Source organism: Amphiura filiformis, chromosome 16 (assembly GCF_039555335.1).
Source record: "Amphiura filiformis chromosome 16, Afil_fr2py, whole genome shotgun sequence".
Lineage (NCBI taxonomy): Eukaryota > Metazoa > Echinodermata > Ophiuroidea > Amphilepidida > Amphiuridae > Amphiura > Amphiura filiformis.
This window is the reverse complement of record NC_092643.1, coordinates 31,806,781-31,824,591: the sequence shown is the minus strand read 5'-3', so window position 1 is coordinate 31,824,591 and position 17,811 is coordinate 31,806,781. Positions and strand designations below refer to the sequence as shown.

The following is a 17,811-nucleotide window of genomic DNA, read 5'->3' as shown; positions in this document are numbered from 1 at the left end:
TCAGTTTTATCAATATTACAGTGTCTCAACATTTGTCCACCATTGCTGTTAATTACAACATAATGTGGCCGTCCTACACGAACCTCTCCCAAAGTTGGCCTCCTGTCAATTTTGTTTTATTACATAAGTAAAAAGCATATGTCATAAACTTTAAAATGATATATGATTTAACGATATCCAAAAGCGGAGATATATTGAACTTTGCAATTCATGCCGATATGAATACAACCTCCATGCACATTTTTGAGCTGTAACTCAAAATCAAATTTGCCAACTTTACGAGAAGTTTGTGGTAGACACTACAGGAACATAATTATGAATACAATAAATCTGGTGAGTGGCTAGCTTCATTCTTTGGTTTACTCAGGGCTGTCTATAATAAATTCTTCAAAAACAACACAAAATTGATATACTTTGTAGCACAGGATCTAAGATGGCCATCATTTCAATTGTTGTTACCATTCCAGTTGGTTTATTGCATATGGTAGAGCTTCCCAAACTATGGGGGGGGGGCAAGCACTTCTCCTTGACTGAAATGTAAAAAAAAGGCAAAAAAAAGGCGCAAACTTGCCTTCCTGGCTGCAAATTAACCTTATTACGGCCGACTTGGCAATAAAACTGTGACTTCTTGCACATGTTTGTACCAGAGCGGGACAATATTTCAAACTGCTCCTTGGTAATTTTTCCCGGTATGCCACTATAAGTAACAACATGTTGTGGGTCGCACCATATTTTCTCATGAAATTTTGGTCATCGGAAAAAGTTAGGGAAACTTTGCATAGGTCCTATATTCAAGCCCTTGTAGGTCTGTCTGTAAGCACACAACTACAATGCAGCTTTCAACAAAAAACAATTTGGGTTAGTCCATATACATCAACAAATTATTACTAATCATAAGGTATAAACTTGATACTAATGGCTATTTTGTTTGATTTTATGTTTATGACAATTGCCCCCCAAAAGAAACTGATGATGTTAGTGTTGGTAACGGTATGTTATGACCTGAATATTATAGCAAAATATGTTCATGCATGATTAATTACTTACATGCATTTTCATATTATACTTTTCCCTTAATACCTTTTTTTACATAGAAATATGTTGCTTGTTAAAGACCTAGAATCAAATTTTAGGGCATGTTTATTTAATTAAGGAACATGATTATATTCCTAAACTTAATATCATATTACCGTGACCGGTATGTAGAAATATATAGTATTTTCAGAACCCAGAATCAAATTTTAGGGCATGTTTACTAAGTACTTATATTATTTATTTATTTGTTTGTTTGTTTGTTCATAATTTGTTGAAATATTTTTAAAAATATAGGTTTGCAGTTATTGATTGCCTCATTGTACGTCTTCTTTGTTGTTAATGTGTGTGTGTGACTGTTTGTTTGTTTGTTTGTTTGTCTTATCTGCTGTATATCCTTATGTCTTTTGTGTTATTATGTGATTATTTCTCTTCACAGTGCATCTAATTTCACGGTCTCCTTGGAGCATGTGTTTGTTTCTCTTGATACTGATAGAAATTATTTCCATTAAAAGGAAACTAAAGAAAAAAAATCTTAACATTCTTTCTCAAGTGGCAGTGTTACCTAACATCATACAAAGGTGTTTTAAATAGGAAGCCCTGCCAGAACAGTTCTTCTGGGGTGAACCAAACCTGCCTGGTTATCAGATTAATCAGTGACAAGGTTATCTCTGAATTTGCAAGTGCTATATGTTTTAATGTTATTGCATCAATTAGCACATGTCAAATTCAGAGAAAAATTTTCACTGATTAATTTGATAACCTGGCAGATTTTGTTCACCCCAGAAGAACTGCGCTGGTGGGGCTTCCTCTTGTTCTCAAATGTAGGCTGTTTTCAAGCAAGCTTGTGTATGTGTTTGATTCATCGGGTCTGTTGATTAATCAATATTAATAGAGTGTTTGTGTCAAGAGTAAATAAAGTTCAAACGTTTTTATATTTGGGTTGTTTTCAGCTCTGACGGAGCAGATGAAAGAAGGCGGCAGCGAGGCAGTCGACGTCGGTCAGAGTGAGACTATGGCGGCCATTGGCGGTACAGTGATGAAATTGTTCGCCAAGTACTGGATCTTCTTATGTGGTGCCATGTTCCTGATTGTCAGCCTTGAGGCTAAAGTGGACATCTTTAAGATCATCTACATGGGATTATTCCTCATCATTGTCAATATTTTTGTGGTAAGATGCAAAGATTGGTAAAATTTCTTTCATATACCCTCATTGTGGTCAAAAATCAATTGCTCCAAAAATCAATTGCTCATCAATCAACAACTGTGTACATTTTTAATTACTCTGGTTTGTTCACCAAATATACAGGAAAATATATACAGTCTGGTAGATCATCGCTTGTTTCTTTACATAATTTTCTACCTGGTCGTTCATTTTCCGTGCATGAAACCTCACTGTGTACTAGCTGCAGACGCAAATTTGTGTGTGGATATTTTAAGAAATTGGTTTTGGTGTGTGATTCACGCAATATATTGCGCTAACGCGGCCCCTGGTGTGCACCTATGTCAAGCAGTGCCCGAAATGCAATGTGTTCTTTCGATATCAAGAATATGAAGACGGAGTGCACAATTTCAATGACGGAATCTTGTTTACCTATGAATTTCTTCGAATGTTGGAACAAGGAGTGCAATTGTTATGCAGAATGAATATTTTAAACAGTGCTCTCAACAAAATAGTAACTTTTTTATTTTTTACAATTTACCACATCCATGGGACTTCATCAGAATTGTGACGGGAGCAGTAAAGCTAATCATGTGACTCACGGGAAAACCTGGAGTCATGTGACTTGATGACCGGTTTGTAGACGGGGGCAGGTAGTGTCATCCCTTGTCTTGGTTGAGGTTGAGATCCATAGCTGCAATGTAGTAAGCCTCCTTAATGCCCTTTGTAGCCATCTGGAATCAGTGTCCAAGATTTTGACATTGGACTCATCAAACTTGTGTCCTTCTGACTTGAGGTGAGTTCCAACTGAAGAGGGCTCCCTCTTGTGCTCTAAAGGGCGTTCAGTTTCCCCAATGTATTAGGATGAACAATTGCTGCATTTGATACCGGTAAACAACACAAAAGTGATCACATTTTAACGGTTTGTCCTTGGGTGATACAAGCATGCTCTTGATGGTGTTGGTAGGCTTGACATGTACCAAAACTCCCGCTTTGCATATCTTGCGGCTAAGTCCTTCAGTAACTCCCTGAATGTACAGAAAAGTGACACTGCCCGCTGGGGAGAAGAGTTCTGCATTTTGGGTTTGGGAGTGATTTTGAAGCTGCCGGACCAGTCCCAAGCACATTTGGTATAACCGCAGACTGACAGAGCATGCTGAATGTGATCTTGGTTGAGAGAACCGTTGGTGGAGGAGATGGTACATGCACGATGTTTCAATGTTCGTATGACACTCAACTTGTGTTCCAATGGTTGATGGCTGTTGAAGTGCAAATATTGGTCAGTGTGGGTGCTTTTTCGGTACACACTGAAAGCGAAGTTGCCGTCTGCATTTCTGCTGATGAGAGTGTTTAACATGGCAATCTTATTGTGTTGCTCAAATTCAACGTTGAACTTTAATAGCTGGGTGAACCGAATTATGGTGATTGGTAAAATCCTCAACCATTGAATGCTTTAGGATCACCATGGTGTCATCAACGTAATGACCATAAAATGCGGGCGGAGAATGAAAAGATGACAAAGCCAATGTTTTCCATGAACAGGTTAGCGATGAAAGGACTAACCGGTGAGCCCATTGCAGCGCCCTCACATTGCGAATAGAACTGACCTTGGACAAAGTAGGTGGTTTTCAAACACACAGTAAGCAAATCAGTGATCTGTTGTGAGGTGCGAGCAGACAGAGTGGTATCATTGGATAATAAATCATGAATTAGGTTGATGCTTTCGTCGACAGGTACGCTGGTGAAGAGCGCCGTAACATCGTAGGATGCAAGGCATTCATCCTCACTAACAATAACACCGGACAATTTGTCCACTAAGTCTGCACTGTTCTTTAAATGTCCGATTTTCCCCACCAAAGGTGCAAGGAGATCCGCCACAAATTTGGCCGAGTTGGAAACTATGGGACGGAGGGGACAAGCAGCCTTAATGGATTTTGGGTAATCCATAAAACTTGGGGACATCCGATGACATAGGATATAGCCGGCGATAGGTGGTTGTAAATCTTGCACAAGTTGATTGCGATACACTATTCAAAAAGCATCCGATCCTCAAAGAAAGATTCCCACAAAACAATCTTCGCCCGCTACTCAAAAAGCATCCGATCCTCATGGAAATATTCCCACAAAACAATCTTCGCCCGCTACTCAAAAAGCATCCGATCCTTGTGGAAATATTTCAACAAAACAATCTTTGCCTGTTACCCCAAAAGCGTCTGATCCTTGTGGGAATATTCAACAAAACATTCTTCGCCCGCTACTCAAAAAGCATCTGATCCTCGCGGAAATATTTCAACAAAACAATCTTCACCTGCTATCTCAAAAGCATCCAGTGATCATGCAATAGTAGTCTCTGACACCGAGAGCAATGATCTTCCTGATATTAATTTTGGTCAACATGATGATGACGGTTTGCAACCAGAGTTCCGCTTGTTTTCGCAAGATTTGGAGATCATTTTGAAAAGTGAGTCATTGACAGTTACAATCATATCTGTTGGTCAGAAACTGCTAAGAGATCAATTCTCAAAAGATATTGATGGTTTGTACGATACATGTGCTGTCAAGATGCCATCTGCTTTTGGAGGATACAAAAGAAAATGCCCACATTTCGTTCAAGCAGTGTACTGACCTGGACACTGGGTCACAATTTGGGTGCCCTCCTAATCATGTCCAAGTATTTGATAGTTTTGTGACAGATAGAAGCAGACATGGAAATTCCACATACATCTAAGTCCATGTGGGGTATTCCCTTGCTTTTGTAACAGCTATATGCCATGACTTGGACCCAGGTTCCATAGATTTTGACAAAAATAAATTATGGATGTGGCTATATAATTGTTTGGTCAATAGAAATATGGTGCACATTGGCGAAGCACATACATAAAAATGGGAGGAAGAAGCAACATTAAACATCCCACTCAACTGCTATTGTGGTATGTGCTATGACAGCTCAGGATTGTTGCATTGCATTTCATGCCCACAGAACTTTCACCTTCGTTGTATAACTGGGTCATCCTAATTAATACTTCTCTCTCAAACTTGTAGAAAAAATGGTGCAAGAAAATCACACCAAACGAAAATAACTGAAAAGGATGTATAACGCAAGATCTGGCAACCAGAATTTCATCGACAGGCGTGGTCATCGCTTGTTTCTTTACATAATTTTCTTCTTTGTCACTCATTTTCCGTGCATGAAAACTCACCCCGTACTAGCTGCAGACGCAAATTTGTGAGCGAATATTTTTACAAATTGGTTTTGGTGCGTGATTCACGCAATATATTGCGCTGACGTGACCCCTAGATGACAATCATATGATCTTGCATTTCAGCTCAATTTTACCTTGTTCCGGTTCATCTCCAAACCATTTGCCTGGATTGTGGTGCTCTACTCGGTGTGTACCTTAGCACTCATCTATACCTACCAATTTGAAGACTTTCCTGGCTATTGGACCAATAACACAATGTTAACAGAAGAAATGTAAGTTAAATATCATATAATCATGGGAGTAACAGTCCTCCTGTGCTTATCCCATTTAATTAAAATTGAATAAATTTTGATGTATTTTATTCAAATTTAGAATAATTTAGCTAGAAAACGTGTCAGGTCTAACAATATTAAAGTGGGATGATCAGATTTTTTAATGATCTGTTTTCTATCTTACATTGAGGCCTACCATTAAACCAAATTATTTCAAAATTTTTGAGTTGTATTGTTCCAGCAGTTTGATATGAGAAGCAAAAATGTGTATAATAATGCCCAATAGGATAGTATATACTTCCGATTGTGGTTACCTCATTTTTGTTCACGCTTTTTAAATGCAACATATCTTGGGCATTAAATTTTACCGAGATAATGAGGAAAATGAGCTTTCTTCTGATACCAAAATCTCACTTTTGATGAGGAAATATGGGACGATGCTGTTGATCTGGTCACACCCTTTGAGAGACCTGTGGAAGATTTTGCTTAAAATCTTCCACAGGGGTAGTGTGGATTTCAACTGGATTAGCCCATTCATGATTAATAACCATCATTTTTATCCATCATACAGATTGGCGGAGCTTGGCCTGATGCAATACAGTACATCTGAATTGCTTGTGAACCTGTTGATACCAACAACATTCATCATCGTCTTCATGGTGCAGCTTCATTACTATCATGATCACTTTCTGACTATGAGCATTATTAAGCCATCAGGATACAAGTGAGTGATTTATTTTCTTTCATTGTACTTTCTTCACAAATATTGCTCTCTTTTTTTTTCAAACTTAAAGACCAGTGCAAATGTATCAAAAAATCAAGCCTATAAGTTACCTGAATACTAATAAGTAGGTTTCTCAATGGGAATTCACACTAAGTTATTTGATTTCTATGAGCACACCATTGATTATCACAGTTCTGATGCAGCCAGTCAGATCTGTTTCCGATGTCCTGATGAAGTCAGAGGCACCTCTGATGACACTTCTGATGAAGTCCGAAACACATCTGACAAAAGCTCAACCAACAAGGAACTGGTGCACCAGTACTGTTATAACCAACCACATACTCATAGAAATACTGTAACTTACTATGAATTCCCGTCGAGAAAGCCTATCTACTTATATGTATTACTATAACCCATTACTTGACAACATTTTTATGGCAATTTAATTGAGTAAGATTAATTTAATAAGGACAGACCAAGACAAACAAATAGGATTCATTGCACCATTTCCCACAATGCCACAGGAATTACCATGGAATATTGATATGTGACCTTCATATGCATATGAAGAGCTTGGTTGCAAAACCCCTTACATCCACTTGAGCAATTTTGAGACAACATAAAAAAATCATCAAAAAAAATCACTGATGTAAGGGGGTGTGCTCATCTTCCCCACGCATCCTGCTAAAAACCGCTTTTGTTGCAAACCCCCTTATATCAGTGATTATTTTGATGATTTTTTAATGTTGTCTCAAAATTGCTCTACTGGATGTAAGGGGTTTTTGCAACCAAGCTCTTCATATGGTATTTGTATTATGCAGGATGATCATAATGGACAAGCACCGATTAGACATGATCCTCATTACAATGTATGTACAGGACCAACTACACATCAAACACAGAACCATTTACACATAAAATTGATATTGAGTGTCCGACATATAATTTTTTTTTTCAATCCTGACATTGACTGTCTAGTAAGTGTGATACCCCTTTCACCTTTACCGGACACATGCTGGATGCAAGTGCTGGCCCACCTAGCAGAGGGCTAGGTCGATTTTCAAGAAATGGATCTGTTGCTCACTTACATCTCTGATTTTACTATTTTTTTAACAGACCTGGTAATTTGAAGGAAGAGAAGGATGAAGGTGAGGGTAAAGAAGAAGGAGGAGATGCCATAGAGGAAGCAGGAGGATCAGGTCAAGCAAAGGAAGGAGAGGAAACTGACAAACGTAAGTATACCATATCAGTCCTGGTAAAAAAGGTGCAGTGGTTTATTGTGTGCTACGCACAGTCTTAAACCCACAAGCCTCTGCATATTTTGCAGGAATTCACTGACTACTGTGGCCCAAGATACACCATATAAACCATTTAGTACCAATCAGGGACTTGCAGCCAGCACACACCCTATTCAAGTCACAATAAACCATCGCAACCAGGATCAGTTCGCTAAGTTCTTGTACAGGTAATAGAGACAATAAGTATTTAGTTCCTTGCTAAGGGGAATCGGGGCTCCTTATACTGCCACCTACAATTGCGCCGTCGTCAGCTATGGGGATTAAATTGGGGGTATTTGGCTCCTTGCCGATGGTACGCGGAGACAAACAAAAACAATTCTGCATCTCATCTTTACAATCTTGCAATTGACGCGTTTCACTATGAAGCATGTCAAATTACGTTTCTATGCGATGTCACACTTGCATGATAACAGATGCCATTGTGAGGGGAAAACGAATACACCCAATTTTTGCTCCATGCCTGTATCAAGATGGCGGTCGAGTCCTGGTTCTCCTTCTCTAATTCTCTGTGTATCATGTATATGACAATAATTATAAAAAAATTACTTTATGTTATTCATGAAGCTCAAACCAGGAAACGAACCAAGTCCAAACTGAAGCATTATACAAGGTATCTGTTGCGCAGTATACGTCAGTACTACGGGAAGGTTACAAGAGCTATATGGCGCTGTTTGGAGATACACATGGTCAAGGTTGTCCTCTTTACTGTTGTGATTGTGGCCTGTAAGGAGGTAAGTAGATGGGTGCAAATTTGATCCTGGGGTAGGGGGACAGGTGGGGGTACACATCATTGTGCCATGCAAGACAAATGTGCCCATCCACCACAAACTGGTCGTAAAGTCGGCATTTACCATTTTGAGATACAATCAAAAACAATATATGGATTTCTATGTAAAATATATAAGAAATTTGACCTTTGATGAACTATAACTTCACTTCCAGATGTCAGATGAAGCTGGTTGAGGTGTCATTCTAAAGCTGAAAGTACATTGTTACAAAATCTGCAATAAACAGAAAATGGTCTAGAGCCGACTTTACTACCACTTCGTGGTGGATGGTCACAAATGTGTTTATTCTGTATTCTTTTACTCTCACTGCCAGTTATTGAAAATTTAATGCTGTGATTTGTCAAAACATGTCGGGTGAAAGCACTATATTTAAAATAATGTGCTCTGATTGCGTATGGAATGTAGTAAAGTGTGCACTGTAGATGATATAGCAATAAGCAAGCTTTCAAATTTTTCTATGATGCATGCTCTCACTTGCTCTGTAGATATGCGTACTCGCTTGACCGTGATGTAAACAACTTCAAATATTTGGGCAAAAGGGTGATATTTTCTCTTTCTCACTATTTTTGCAGTAAAAGAATGTAAATAAAGGTTGCTGCCTTTTCCTTTACACCCAAATAATGTACCCTCGGTAGTAAAACTGTTCAGCTGCACGTCTCACCCAATATTTACATTTTTACTGCCTCCGACACATTATTTGTGTGTAAAGGATAGGGCATTAACCATTAAAACTTTACCATTAAGTCTGATTAAATTAGTAGATAACTTGTTAATAACTTATTAACGATCAAGTATTGATGCAGCAGCGATGGTCAATCCCAAGATTGAAGCAATGGGCTATTCCTGTTGAAATCCGTACAACCCCTATGGAAGACATGATCTTTCACTCAGGGAGTGTGAATTTCAAATGGGATTACCAATGGTGACTTCATTTGAAATTGACACTCCCTGCATGGGAGATTAAGGTTATGTCTTCCATAGGGGGTATATGAATGTTAACTGGAATAGCCTAATAGTTGTGCCTAATGGTTTGATTGTGTATAGTTAAAGAAAATGCTAGTATCATAAGCTTCAAGTCTTTGATTTAATTCCTCTCAGGTATCAGCAGTCAACGGCGTATTGATCCTGCTTATATTCCTGGCGATACCATTCCCAAGCCTGTACCGTCTGGCCACAATGTTTACTCTGCTGTGGGCATCAGCTGTACTCTTTGTTAAGATGGTATATCAGCTTCATCTTGTGCCGGTGGAAGATTGGGTCATGGATTGTAACGACACAAACAATGTAAGAAACCTATATGTGGTATATCATGTAGGGTCCACAACTTATAAGTTCCCCCCTAAATACTTTTAAAAATAAATCGAAAAATATTAGACAAAATCATCTTAATGCTAATGCTGCACAGCATCGTGGTTCTCCATCAGTGACAATATCGTCATGAGAATAACATTGTGAAGGTCAAGGACACTATCGTGTTTCCTACCATCAAGAGAGAGAATGCAGATGAAGGATTGTTTTGTGCCTTCAAGTTCTTTGCCAATTATTGCTTCTACAAATTTGCGAACGTGTAAAAAGGTATGGGTAGCCGTACACATATGGACCAAATTATAGCGTCACACATTTGCGTTAAGTCACAATGGTTCATTATGTAAAAAAGAGACTGTTTTAAACAGTGTTAAAAGTTGCATCTGAGTCCATAGGAGTCAGCTCTCAAACAATACAGTAGGCCATGCTATGGACTCAGGTGCAACTTTTAAAACAGCCTCTTTTCTTACACAATTAACCATTGTGACTGAACGCAATGACGTGTGACGCTATAAATTGGTCCACATGTGTAAAACAATTAGGGCTATACATATCTTTTTATATTTTTACATTTTGTAAAATATTTTATTTAAGTATTAGGGGGGAACTTATAAGTTGTGGACCGTATATCTTCAATTCTATTACCTCCACGACCCATTATTCAAAATCGCGCACTGTGATTTGTTGAAACACGTCACGTGAAAGCCCATTAATTAGCAATAAAGTGGCCAGGGCAACGAACTGTATGTTTTTCTCGCATCACAGCGCACAGTAAAGCGCGATGCAGTATGTTACGCATTCTACGCAAAGCATTACGCTTGGTTACGCATTCTGCAATACTCGCTATCACTTACGCTTTGGCTACGCGTAGGCTCTCCACCTTGAGGTAAACAACTTGAAATATTTGGGCAAAAATGTGATATTTTCTCTTTAAATCGCACTATTTTGTGGTAATAGAATAGAAATAAAGGGTGCAGCATTATCCTTTACATAAATAATGTGTCCTCGGCAGTAAAACGTTTAAATAATGGGTTCGCTACGCCTCACCCATTATTTACGCTTTTACTGTCTCGACACATTATTTTCGTGATAAAGGATAATGCATTACCCTTTATTTCTTAAATATGTGTGAATACCTATACAAACCCTGTTTATTCATTACCACATTCTCTCTAGTTAGTTAAGTAAACGCCTACCAAAAAGTACCTTTAGTACGATATAAATTAAAAAACTGAAATAACAAAAACAAACCCAGGTTAATTCTGCCAAGTTTAATACCTCATTTGTCTGGATAGCTCAAAGGTTGTAGCCATGGTGACTCTTTGAATGAAAAAGATGCATTTTTAAAAGTTCCACTAATAAGCTAATCAAGTCAGTGTACCATTACCTTCTCTACATGACTGATCAAGGATGGCCAGCGGTGACCAGTGACAACCAGGCACTCTAGCAACACAAGCAACATTTTCAATGGGTTTAGGTGCAACTTTTTAATGGCGGTCTTTTTCATTTGAAGGCCATGGCAACAAATTTTGGGCTATTAAGACAAATGAGACATCAAAATTTGCCAAACAAAACTGGGTTTCCTTTTGCTATTTCAATTTTAAATTTGATGCATAGATTTTGAGTTCTTATCTCATAATAAAAGGGGGTAATTACTTTTTGGTAGATGTTTATAATAGGTAAAGATAAAGTCCACTTGGTGCTGTTAACAAGTAATCAAGATCTGTTGTAATATTTCATTACAGGGTGACTTTCCAATCCAAAGCAATTTCAGTAAAGTGGAATGGTTTGGTTTTGAGCAGGTCAACAACTTCTCCAATTATGTTATTGTAAGTATGCTTTATATTTGGAATTGCATTTTACATTGAATCTTTTTTAAGTTTGCCTTGAACCCATGCACCCCTTAAGATATAAGACATATTTGTGTGACAAAGCAGCTCTAGCACGTATTTGTATGAAAAGTTTTAATGATGCTGTATCAAGCATTTTCCACTACACCCAATTGTAATCCAGATTTATTCTCGTTATATACAGCTAGGCTAGTAAAAACTGAAATATTTTGTTGTATGTCATCTCACATCAACAGTTTCAAGTTTAAAAAAAAGTTTTTGTACTGGAGAAAATGAAAGTGATTTCTTTATCATGACAATTGCTGCTTGTTTTCCATGTCCTTGGTGATTACCCATGACTCACACCTGTACAGACAGTAACACAAGTTGCCTCGAGAAATGTTCCCATGAACAAAGCGCTCAGCCCTCCAATACCTGTCCCAAGTCAGGGGCAGTAGCAGTGAGTTTGGTAACACAGAAATGATGATTTCCTGGGCTCGATAAGCTTTAACATCTACCTTCAAATCCTCTGCACACCCTAAATATGTTCATGCAGATCAAGTCAGGAAGCAGCCACACCCGGTTATGGCATTTCACTGATTACTAACAATTGAATACCTGAGTGGAAGAAGGGCCCAACTCCATCAAAACTGTTTTTGAGATATTAAGGATAAACTTAATATTTGGAAAAGTTTTATAGGCAGAATGTTTTCATCTTCAGTGGACCTTTAATACATGAATATACAATATTACATACATTCAAAATTAAATATGATGTTTTCATGGCAACGATACAGGTCTTAGTACGAACTGGAGTTGGGCCCTTCTTCCACTAATATACTGCAAGTGCCAGTTTCGTAAGCAGATGTGTTATAAATAGAATAGAAATTTGGTAATTATCCAATAATTGCAGAAGTAGAAGCATGTCAAGAAAGTTTATTGTAGTAAAAAGCAGATTTCATGGATGAACAAAATTCCTGTTTAACCCAATATTTGTGGAAGAAGGGCCCAACTCCATGGAGTTGGGCCTTTCTTCCATGAAAACTCATGATTAAGTGTACTTGAAAGACTATTTGGAGAGTTGATTTTGGCTCATCTTTCACACACAAGGAAGAACAATCTGCTGGCAATAAAATGCTGGGTCTAACTCATTTTTGTAAAAAATTGGAGTTGGGCCCTTCTTCCACTCAGGTATTCAATTATATTCTGTTTTTCCACTTTCAGGGCTATGTAGCTATCATCTTAATGCTAATGCTGCACAGCATCGTGGTTCTCCACCAGCGACAATATCGTCATGAGAATAACATTGTGAAGGTCAAGGACACTATCGTGTTTCCTACCATCAAGAGAGAGAATGCTGATGAAGGATTGTTTTGTGCCTTCAAGTTCTTTGCCAACTATTGCTTCTACAAATTTGGTCTGGAGGTATGTGGCTATTCCAGTTGAAATCCATACACCCCCTATTGAAGAAATGACCTTAATTAATCTTCCACACAGGGAGTGTGAATTTCAAATGGGGTTATCTGAATGGGTGACTCCGTTTGAAATCTGCACCCCTGTGGTGGGAGATGAAGGTCATGTATTCCATAGGGGTATATAGATTTCAACTGGAATCATTCCAATGATTTGATTCTTGCTAAATAGCTACTGCTAAGATATTGAAAATGTAGGAGAATTACACAAATCTGTTTTACTGGAATCTTTGAAAATAGATTTGTGCATTTGCACAGTAATTTGGATTCTTCACACTGATCTTCTTTTACCTGTGGGTACAATAATTGTACCTGCCAGGTGTTAAGCTACAGTATGTGGCCATGTGTCTTGACCTTGCCACCCAAAATAGGTGGCAAAGTTGCACTTTTCTGTATACTTCCCTAATGAAATGTATCACAACTTCACAACCACATAAGCTACACAAGCAATCTTTTTTATTGTTTTCAAGCTCAAAATAATGTAAATAAGATCAAAAAAGCTGTACCACACAAAAAGGGTCAAGTTCAAGATGCATGATCATGTGTGTTTGTAGTACACTGCTATGCTGATTTTGGACACTTCGAATAGTGTAATGTTAATTACTTCCTCCATTCCCCAAATCAATATTGAATCCGCTAGTCAATTTCATATTCATATTCTATGTTACATTGAAACATATTTGCAAAACTTTTGTTTTCTGCTCCTAACAGATCTGTTTTGTGACGACAGTGATTGTAGCGTCCGTCCGGCTGGATCTCCTGGGTGCTATCTACATGCTGATAATGATCTGCATGGTGTTTTCCAGGCGTCGTACAGTAGCGTCAGTGTGGCCTTTTTATGCCATGTTATTGGTCATACTGTTCCCTGTCGCTACGCTGTAGCTCTGGGAGTACCAACATTGCTTTGCTGGAGTAAGTGTGTAATTTTCAATGAGGTTGAACCAAAGAGTACCGACTCTGCCATGTCTGCATGTCGCTCATGAAGGAGAAGTGGTGTATATCCTGATTGTTCCTCTATGCACCCGGCAAACCTTGATTCAAAGTTTGTGATTGTTTGTATGCAACACACTGTGCCAAAAATGCACCCTAAGTGCACCAAGCGCAAACCTTTATAACGCTCAAGCAAAAAAACACCAATTATCATTCCATTTTGGGCTTTAGCTGATAATAAATGCGGGAGATATTCTGTTTAACCTCCATGAGCGACCAACCAATGTGGTGGATTTACCATAGCAATACACATGGAGCAATTTTGAGTTAGTACTCTTTGGGTATAATCTCTTATCAGGTAATGTCTGACCTGCCAAGTAAAACTTTAAATTTTTCTAATTCTTACAAATTTACATCCCAAAGAACTGTTTTGATCGCTTTTTCAGAAAAGTGATTTGCTTACATGTGCAGTGTGCTAAAACGAGCATGTGTGTGATTTGCTTTTCTGCTTTACCTGAAACTTTTATTTGTGGAATATAAAAACAGCTGTGAGTATGAGACTATAGCCTAGGCTAAAGTATTGGTGAATTTTCCAAAAATTTTAAGCGACTTGCATTTACACAGTTAGGTAACTCCAAACTGTAAGAATGAATGACAATCGTGTTCATAATTTAGATGCTTGAGGAGGATACACCAACCACACTTTTCTACCCATTTGCTAACATATAAATTGCTTTTGTTTACAGTTTACCCATGGACTGGCATGATTCCTGATGAGTTCATAACTTGGCTGTATTTCCCTGACTACCTGGTTAGACCGGACCCTATATTTATATTAGGTAAGTCCACTTTTAGTTAATAAGAAGTTAAATGTGATACCCACAGGGGACACAGTGGTTCAAAGGAATGGACTTTGACTGGTGATAGCGAAGTTGTTGTGGGTTTGAGTCCGAGCAATGCTCAGTGAGTATGGCATGATGTTGCTCTTTACCTATATTGGGCTATTACAGTGGAAATCCATGTACCTCCTTTGGAAGACATGACATTAATTGTCCACAGAGGGAGTGCGAATTAATTTGAAATGGGGTTACCTGAATGAGTGACTCTGTTTAATATCTTCAGTAGTGTAGCCAGCGGGGGGCATGAAAGAAAAAAATGCCCCTCTGACAAAATATGAAAGGAGGGCAAAGGATCATGGGCCAAAATAATGTGAAATATAAAATTTTTGCGCACTATGTATGCGCGCACATAGTACAGATAAAGCCATTCAATAAATAAGGCAATAAAATAGAAAACTATAATCAACCGACCGACCCATTTATTAAAAGTGGTATATGGTCACGCAAACAGTTTTGTTTTTTTATCTTATATAAATGGTACTTTTCCATGTTTTTCAGCCGACTTCTTCCAGCTTCTCTTTGTGTGTCTGCAATGGCAAGTGTTCCGAACCGAGAAGACCATAGGTACCAGCTACCCAGGAGGCGATAACTATGAAGGCACCGTTGACGAGAGAATATCTCGGAAAATCCTGTGCCAAATTTTGTATTCAACAAGTAAGTAGCAAGTAGTTAGCAAATTATTTAAAATGAAAGTTTTTCTCAATATCAGCTTTCATTGACAGCTGCTGTTGTGGGGAATACCTAGAGCTGTACTTTAATTTTTATTTTTACACTAGCCAGTTCAACAGTAATACACTAAAACCAATCTTATTAATTCCATTGGCACTACCAGCTGAATTGTCAGCTTTCTTGATTGGTTACAAAGAGAACTATATCATGTATTGAGCCAATCGGAGATATATTAAGAATAGTCAGTAGGACTGAAGGAGATTATAGCTTAAAATTGGCAAACGATCTGAAAGTTTATATTGATTGGTTACTGAGATGACTATATCATATAAGTAACCAATCAGGGGCACTGTAAGAAAGGCAGTAGTACCCAGTAGGTTAAGTTACCTCCTGAATACTACACTCACTAATCTGAAATGTTTGTACACTAATTACATAGATCGGGGGATACTTTACAAATTTTACCCTCTGGACAGAAAAGATACCCTCCATGCAGGTGTAATGGTATAACCCTGAACTTGTCATGCTTTCAACATTTATGCTGTCATTTTATAGCAGAAAAATTAAACACAAAAATAAACCTGCAGCATTCTTTATCTGTGGCTTTGAAATCATATTCTTTGCTAGCAGTTCTGTATTGCAATTTAGTTTTAAATTTTAATTGATGTAACAATTGCTTTGATAATACTTTTTGATAATAGTAATCATAATAATAACTGTATGGTTTTCTTTTCTCTGAACAGGTCATATCTGGACATCATAAAGGTATGTATGAATTTTGAATTGGTATAAGGCCATGTGTCCTGAACTCGCCACCCTTAGTGTTACATGACAAATATTATGAATTTTTACACCAACCGGGTTTCTAATTAGATTATCTCGACAATCATCAACCCTAAAATAGCAAAAGTATACCTTTTTGGAAAGCTGAAGGCATAAGCAATTCAAATATATACATTTCAACTCATTATACAGGGTGACCTGCAAGTTATACAGGGTGGAATAAAAAAGATTTTGATAAAAAATGGGTCACTCAATGCATTGCTTATTACCAACTTACAGTAATAAACTGGAAGTAAACAACATTCATTTGGTTATGGATATGGAGAGCCAACTGACTTTGGAAGAAACCAAAATCACAGCTGTTTAGTAATCTACGAATATAGGGTGTCCCAAAGTATGTTAGATTTTTTACAATTCAACATATTTTGAACCTAAACATTTTCCCCCTAACCCATACAGAAAAAAATATGTCCATATTTAGATTCCTCGTCAAATTTCCCTTCAGAAAATCTATACTTTGACTATGATAGGATAAGTAATTAAAATTTTACAGTAACTTTTCGATTTTGAAGACATTTGCATTACTTACTACAGTGTTTAATATGACAACGGGTAGTTTTGTATGGAAAAGTTTGTATTTTCTAGACTAAACCAATCATAAATTATTTAAAACAATTAGTAGAGTTGTTTAGCTGTAAGGCCATGAGTGTTTTAGATGCTAAATAGAGTCCAAATCCAATTTACAGCCTTTACAGAAGCAGATTACGCACTAAAAATGCCAATCCCATAGAGTTTGTGTGTACCACATCCCCACCACCACATCCCCCACCACCGCCACCCTGCCCATTCTGAATTCTATGAAGCACAGTGTCAGTATTAAAAAGGTTCAAGTATTTCTTTTTACAGGGTTGAAAGTGCATTTTATTTAGCAATAAAATGAGACTACAAGCATGACAATACCTTCTTGCTTGACAGAGATATCATCATTTGTTTTCAGTCGACTTTGGCAAAATGTAACGTCGCCACCTTTTTTTGGTGGCGAGCTCAAGACACACGACCATAATTTTTAAGTGCATATATATATATATCACCACATTGGTGCAGAATCACCTATTGGTACCGGTACATTGATACTTGAAATCTGCAGTTGATTGACAAAGATTTCTGACATATGGGGATGGGCTATTCCAATTGAATTCGCCTATGGAACATGACCTTAATCACCCACACAAAGAGTGTTCATTTCACAGGGGTGACTCCCATTTGAAATTCACACCCCCTCTGAGTGAGATTAAGGTCATGTCTTCCATAGAGGTTATCCGTGTTCTATAAGCTGAATATCCTATCAGTGACTGCTATACCTTGTTTAGGACTTTCAAAGAAGTACCTGCATGTGCAGCCATGACTGTTTCAAAATAGCCCGCCAAAGTCATGCAGGTAACTCC

The 17,811-nt window shown here is 37.9% G+C and overlaps 2 protein-coding genes across 6 annotated transcripts in view; both read left to right on the top strand.

Annotated features, from left to right (window-relative positions):
• The window catches only part of LOC140172560 (piezo-type mechanosensitive ion channel component 2-like), an 82,097-nt gene extending 65,751 nt beyond the window's left edge, over window positions 1-16,346 (top strand). The window contains exons 14-26 of the mRNA XM_072195704.1: window positions 1,986-2,203; window positions 5,521-5,669; window positions 6,241-6,393; window positions 6,586-6,711; window positions 7,510-7,625; window positions 8,256-8,422; window positions 9,578-9,763; window positions 11,530-11,613; window positions 12,838-13,038; window positions 13,892-13,997; window positions 14,762-14,854; window positions 15,413-15,568; window positions 16,327-16,346. Of these exons, the coding sequence (XP_072051805.1) occupies window positions 1,986-2,203; window positions 5,521-5,669; window positions 6,241-6,393; window positions 6,586-6,711; window positions 7,510-7,625; window positions 8,256-8,422; window positions 9,578-9,763; window positions 11,530-11,613; window positions 12,838-13,038; window positions 13,892-13,997; window positions 14,762-14,854; window positions 15,413-15,568; window positions 16,327-16,346 (1,775 nt within the window). The remainder of the gene's footprint in view (window positions 1-1,985; window positions 2,204-5,520; window positions 5,670-6,240; window positions 6,394-6,585; window positions 6,712-7,509; window positions 7,626-8,255; window positions 8,423-9,577; window positions 9,764-11,529; window positions 11,614-12,837; window positions 13,039-13,891; window positions 13,998-14,761; window positions 14,855-15,412; window positions 15,569-16,326) is intronic.
• LOC140135878 (piezo-type mechanosensitive ion channel component 2-like) overlaps window positions 13,979-17,811 on the top strand; it is a 61,683-nt gene continuing 57,850 nt past the window's right edge. For all 5 annotated transcript variants that reach the window (XM_072157535.1, XM_072157533.1, XM_072157532.1 and 2 more), the window contains exons 1-4: window positions 13,979-13,997; window positions 14,762-14,854; window positions 15,413-15,568; window positions 16,327-16,348. The gene's annotated coding sequence lies outside the window, so the exon portion shown is untranslated. The remainder of the gene's footprint in view (window positions 13,998-14,761; window positions 14,855-15,412; window positions 15,569-16,326; window positions 16,349-17,811) is intronic.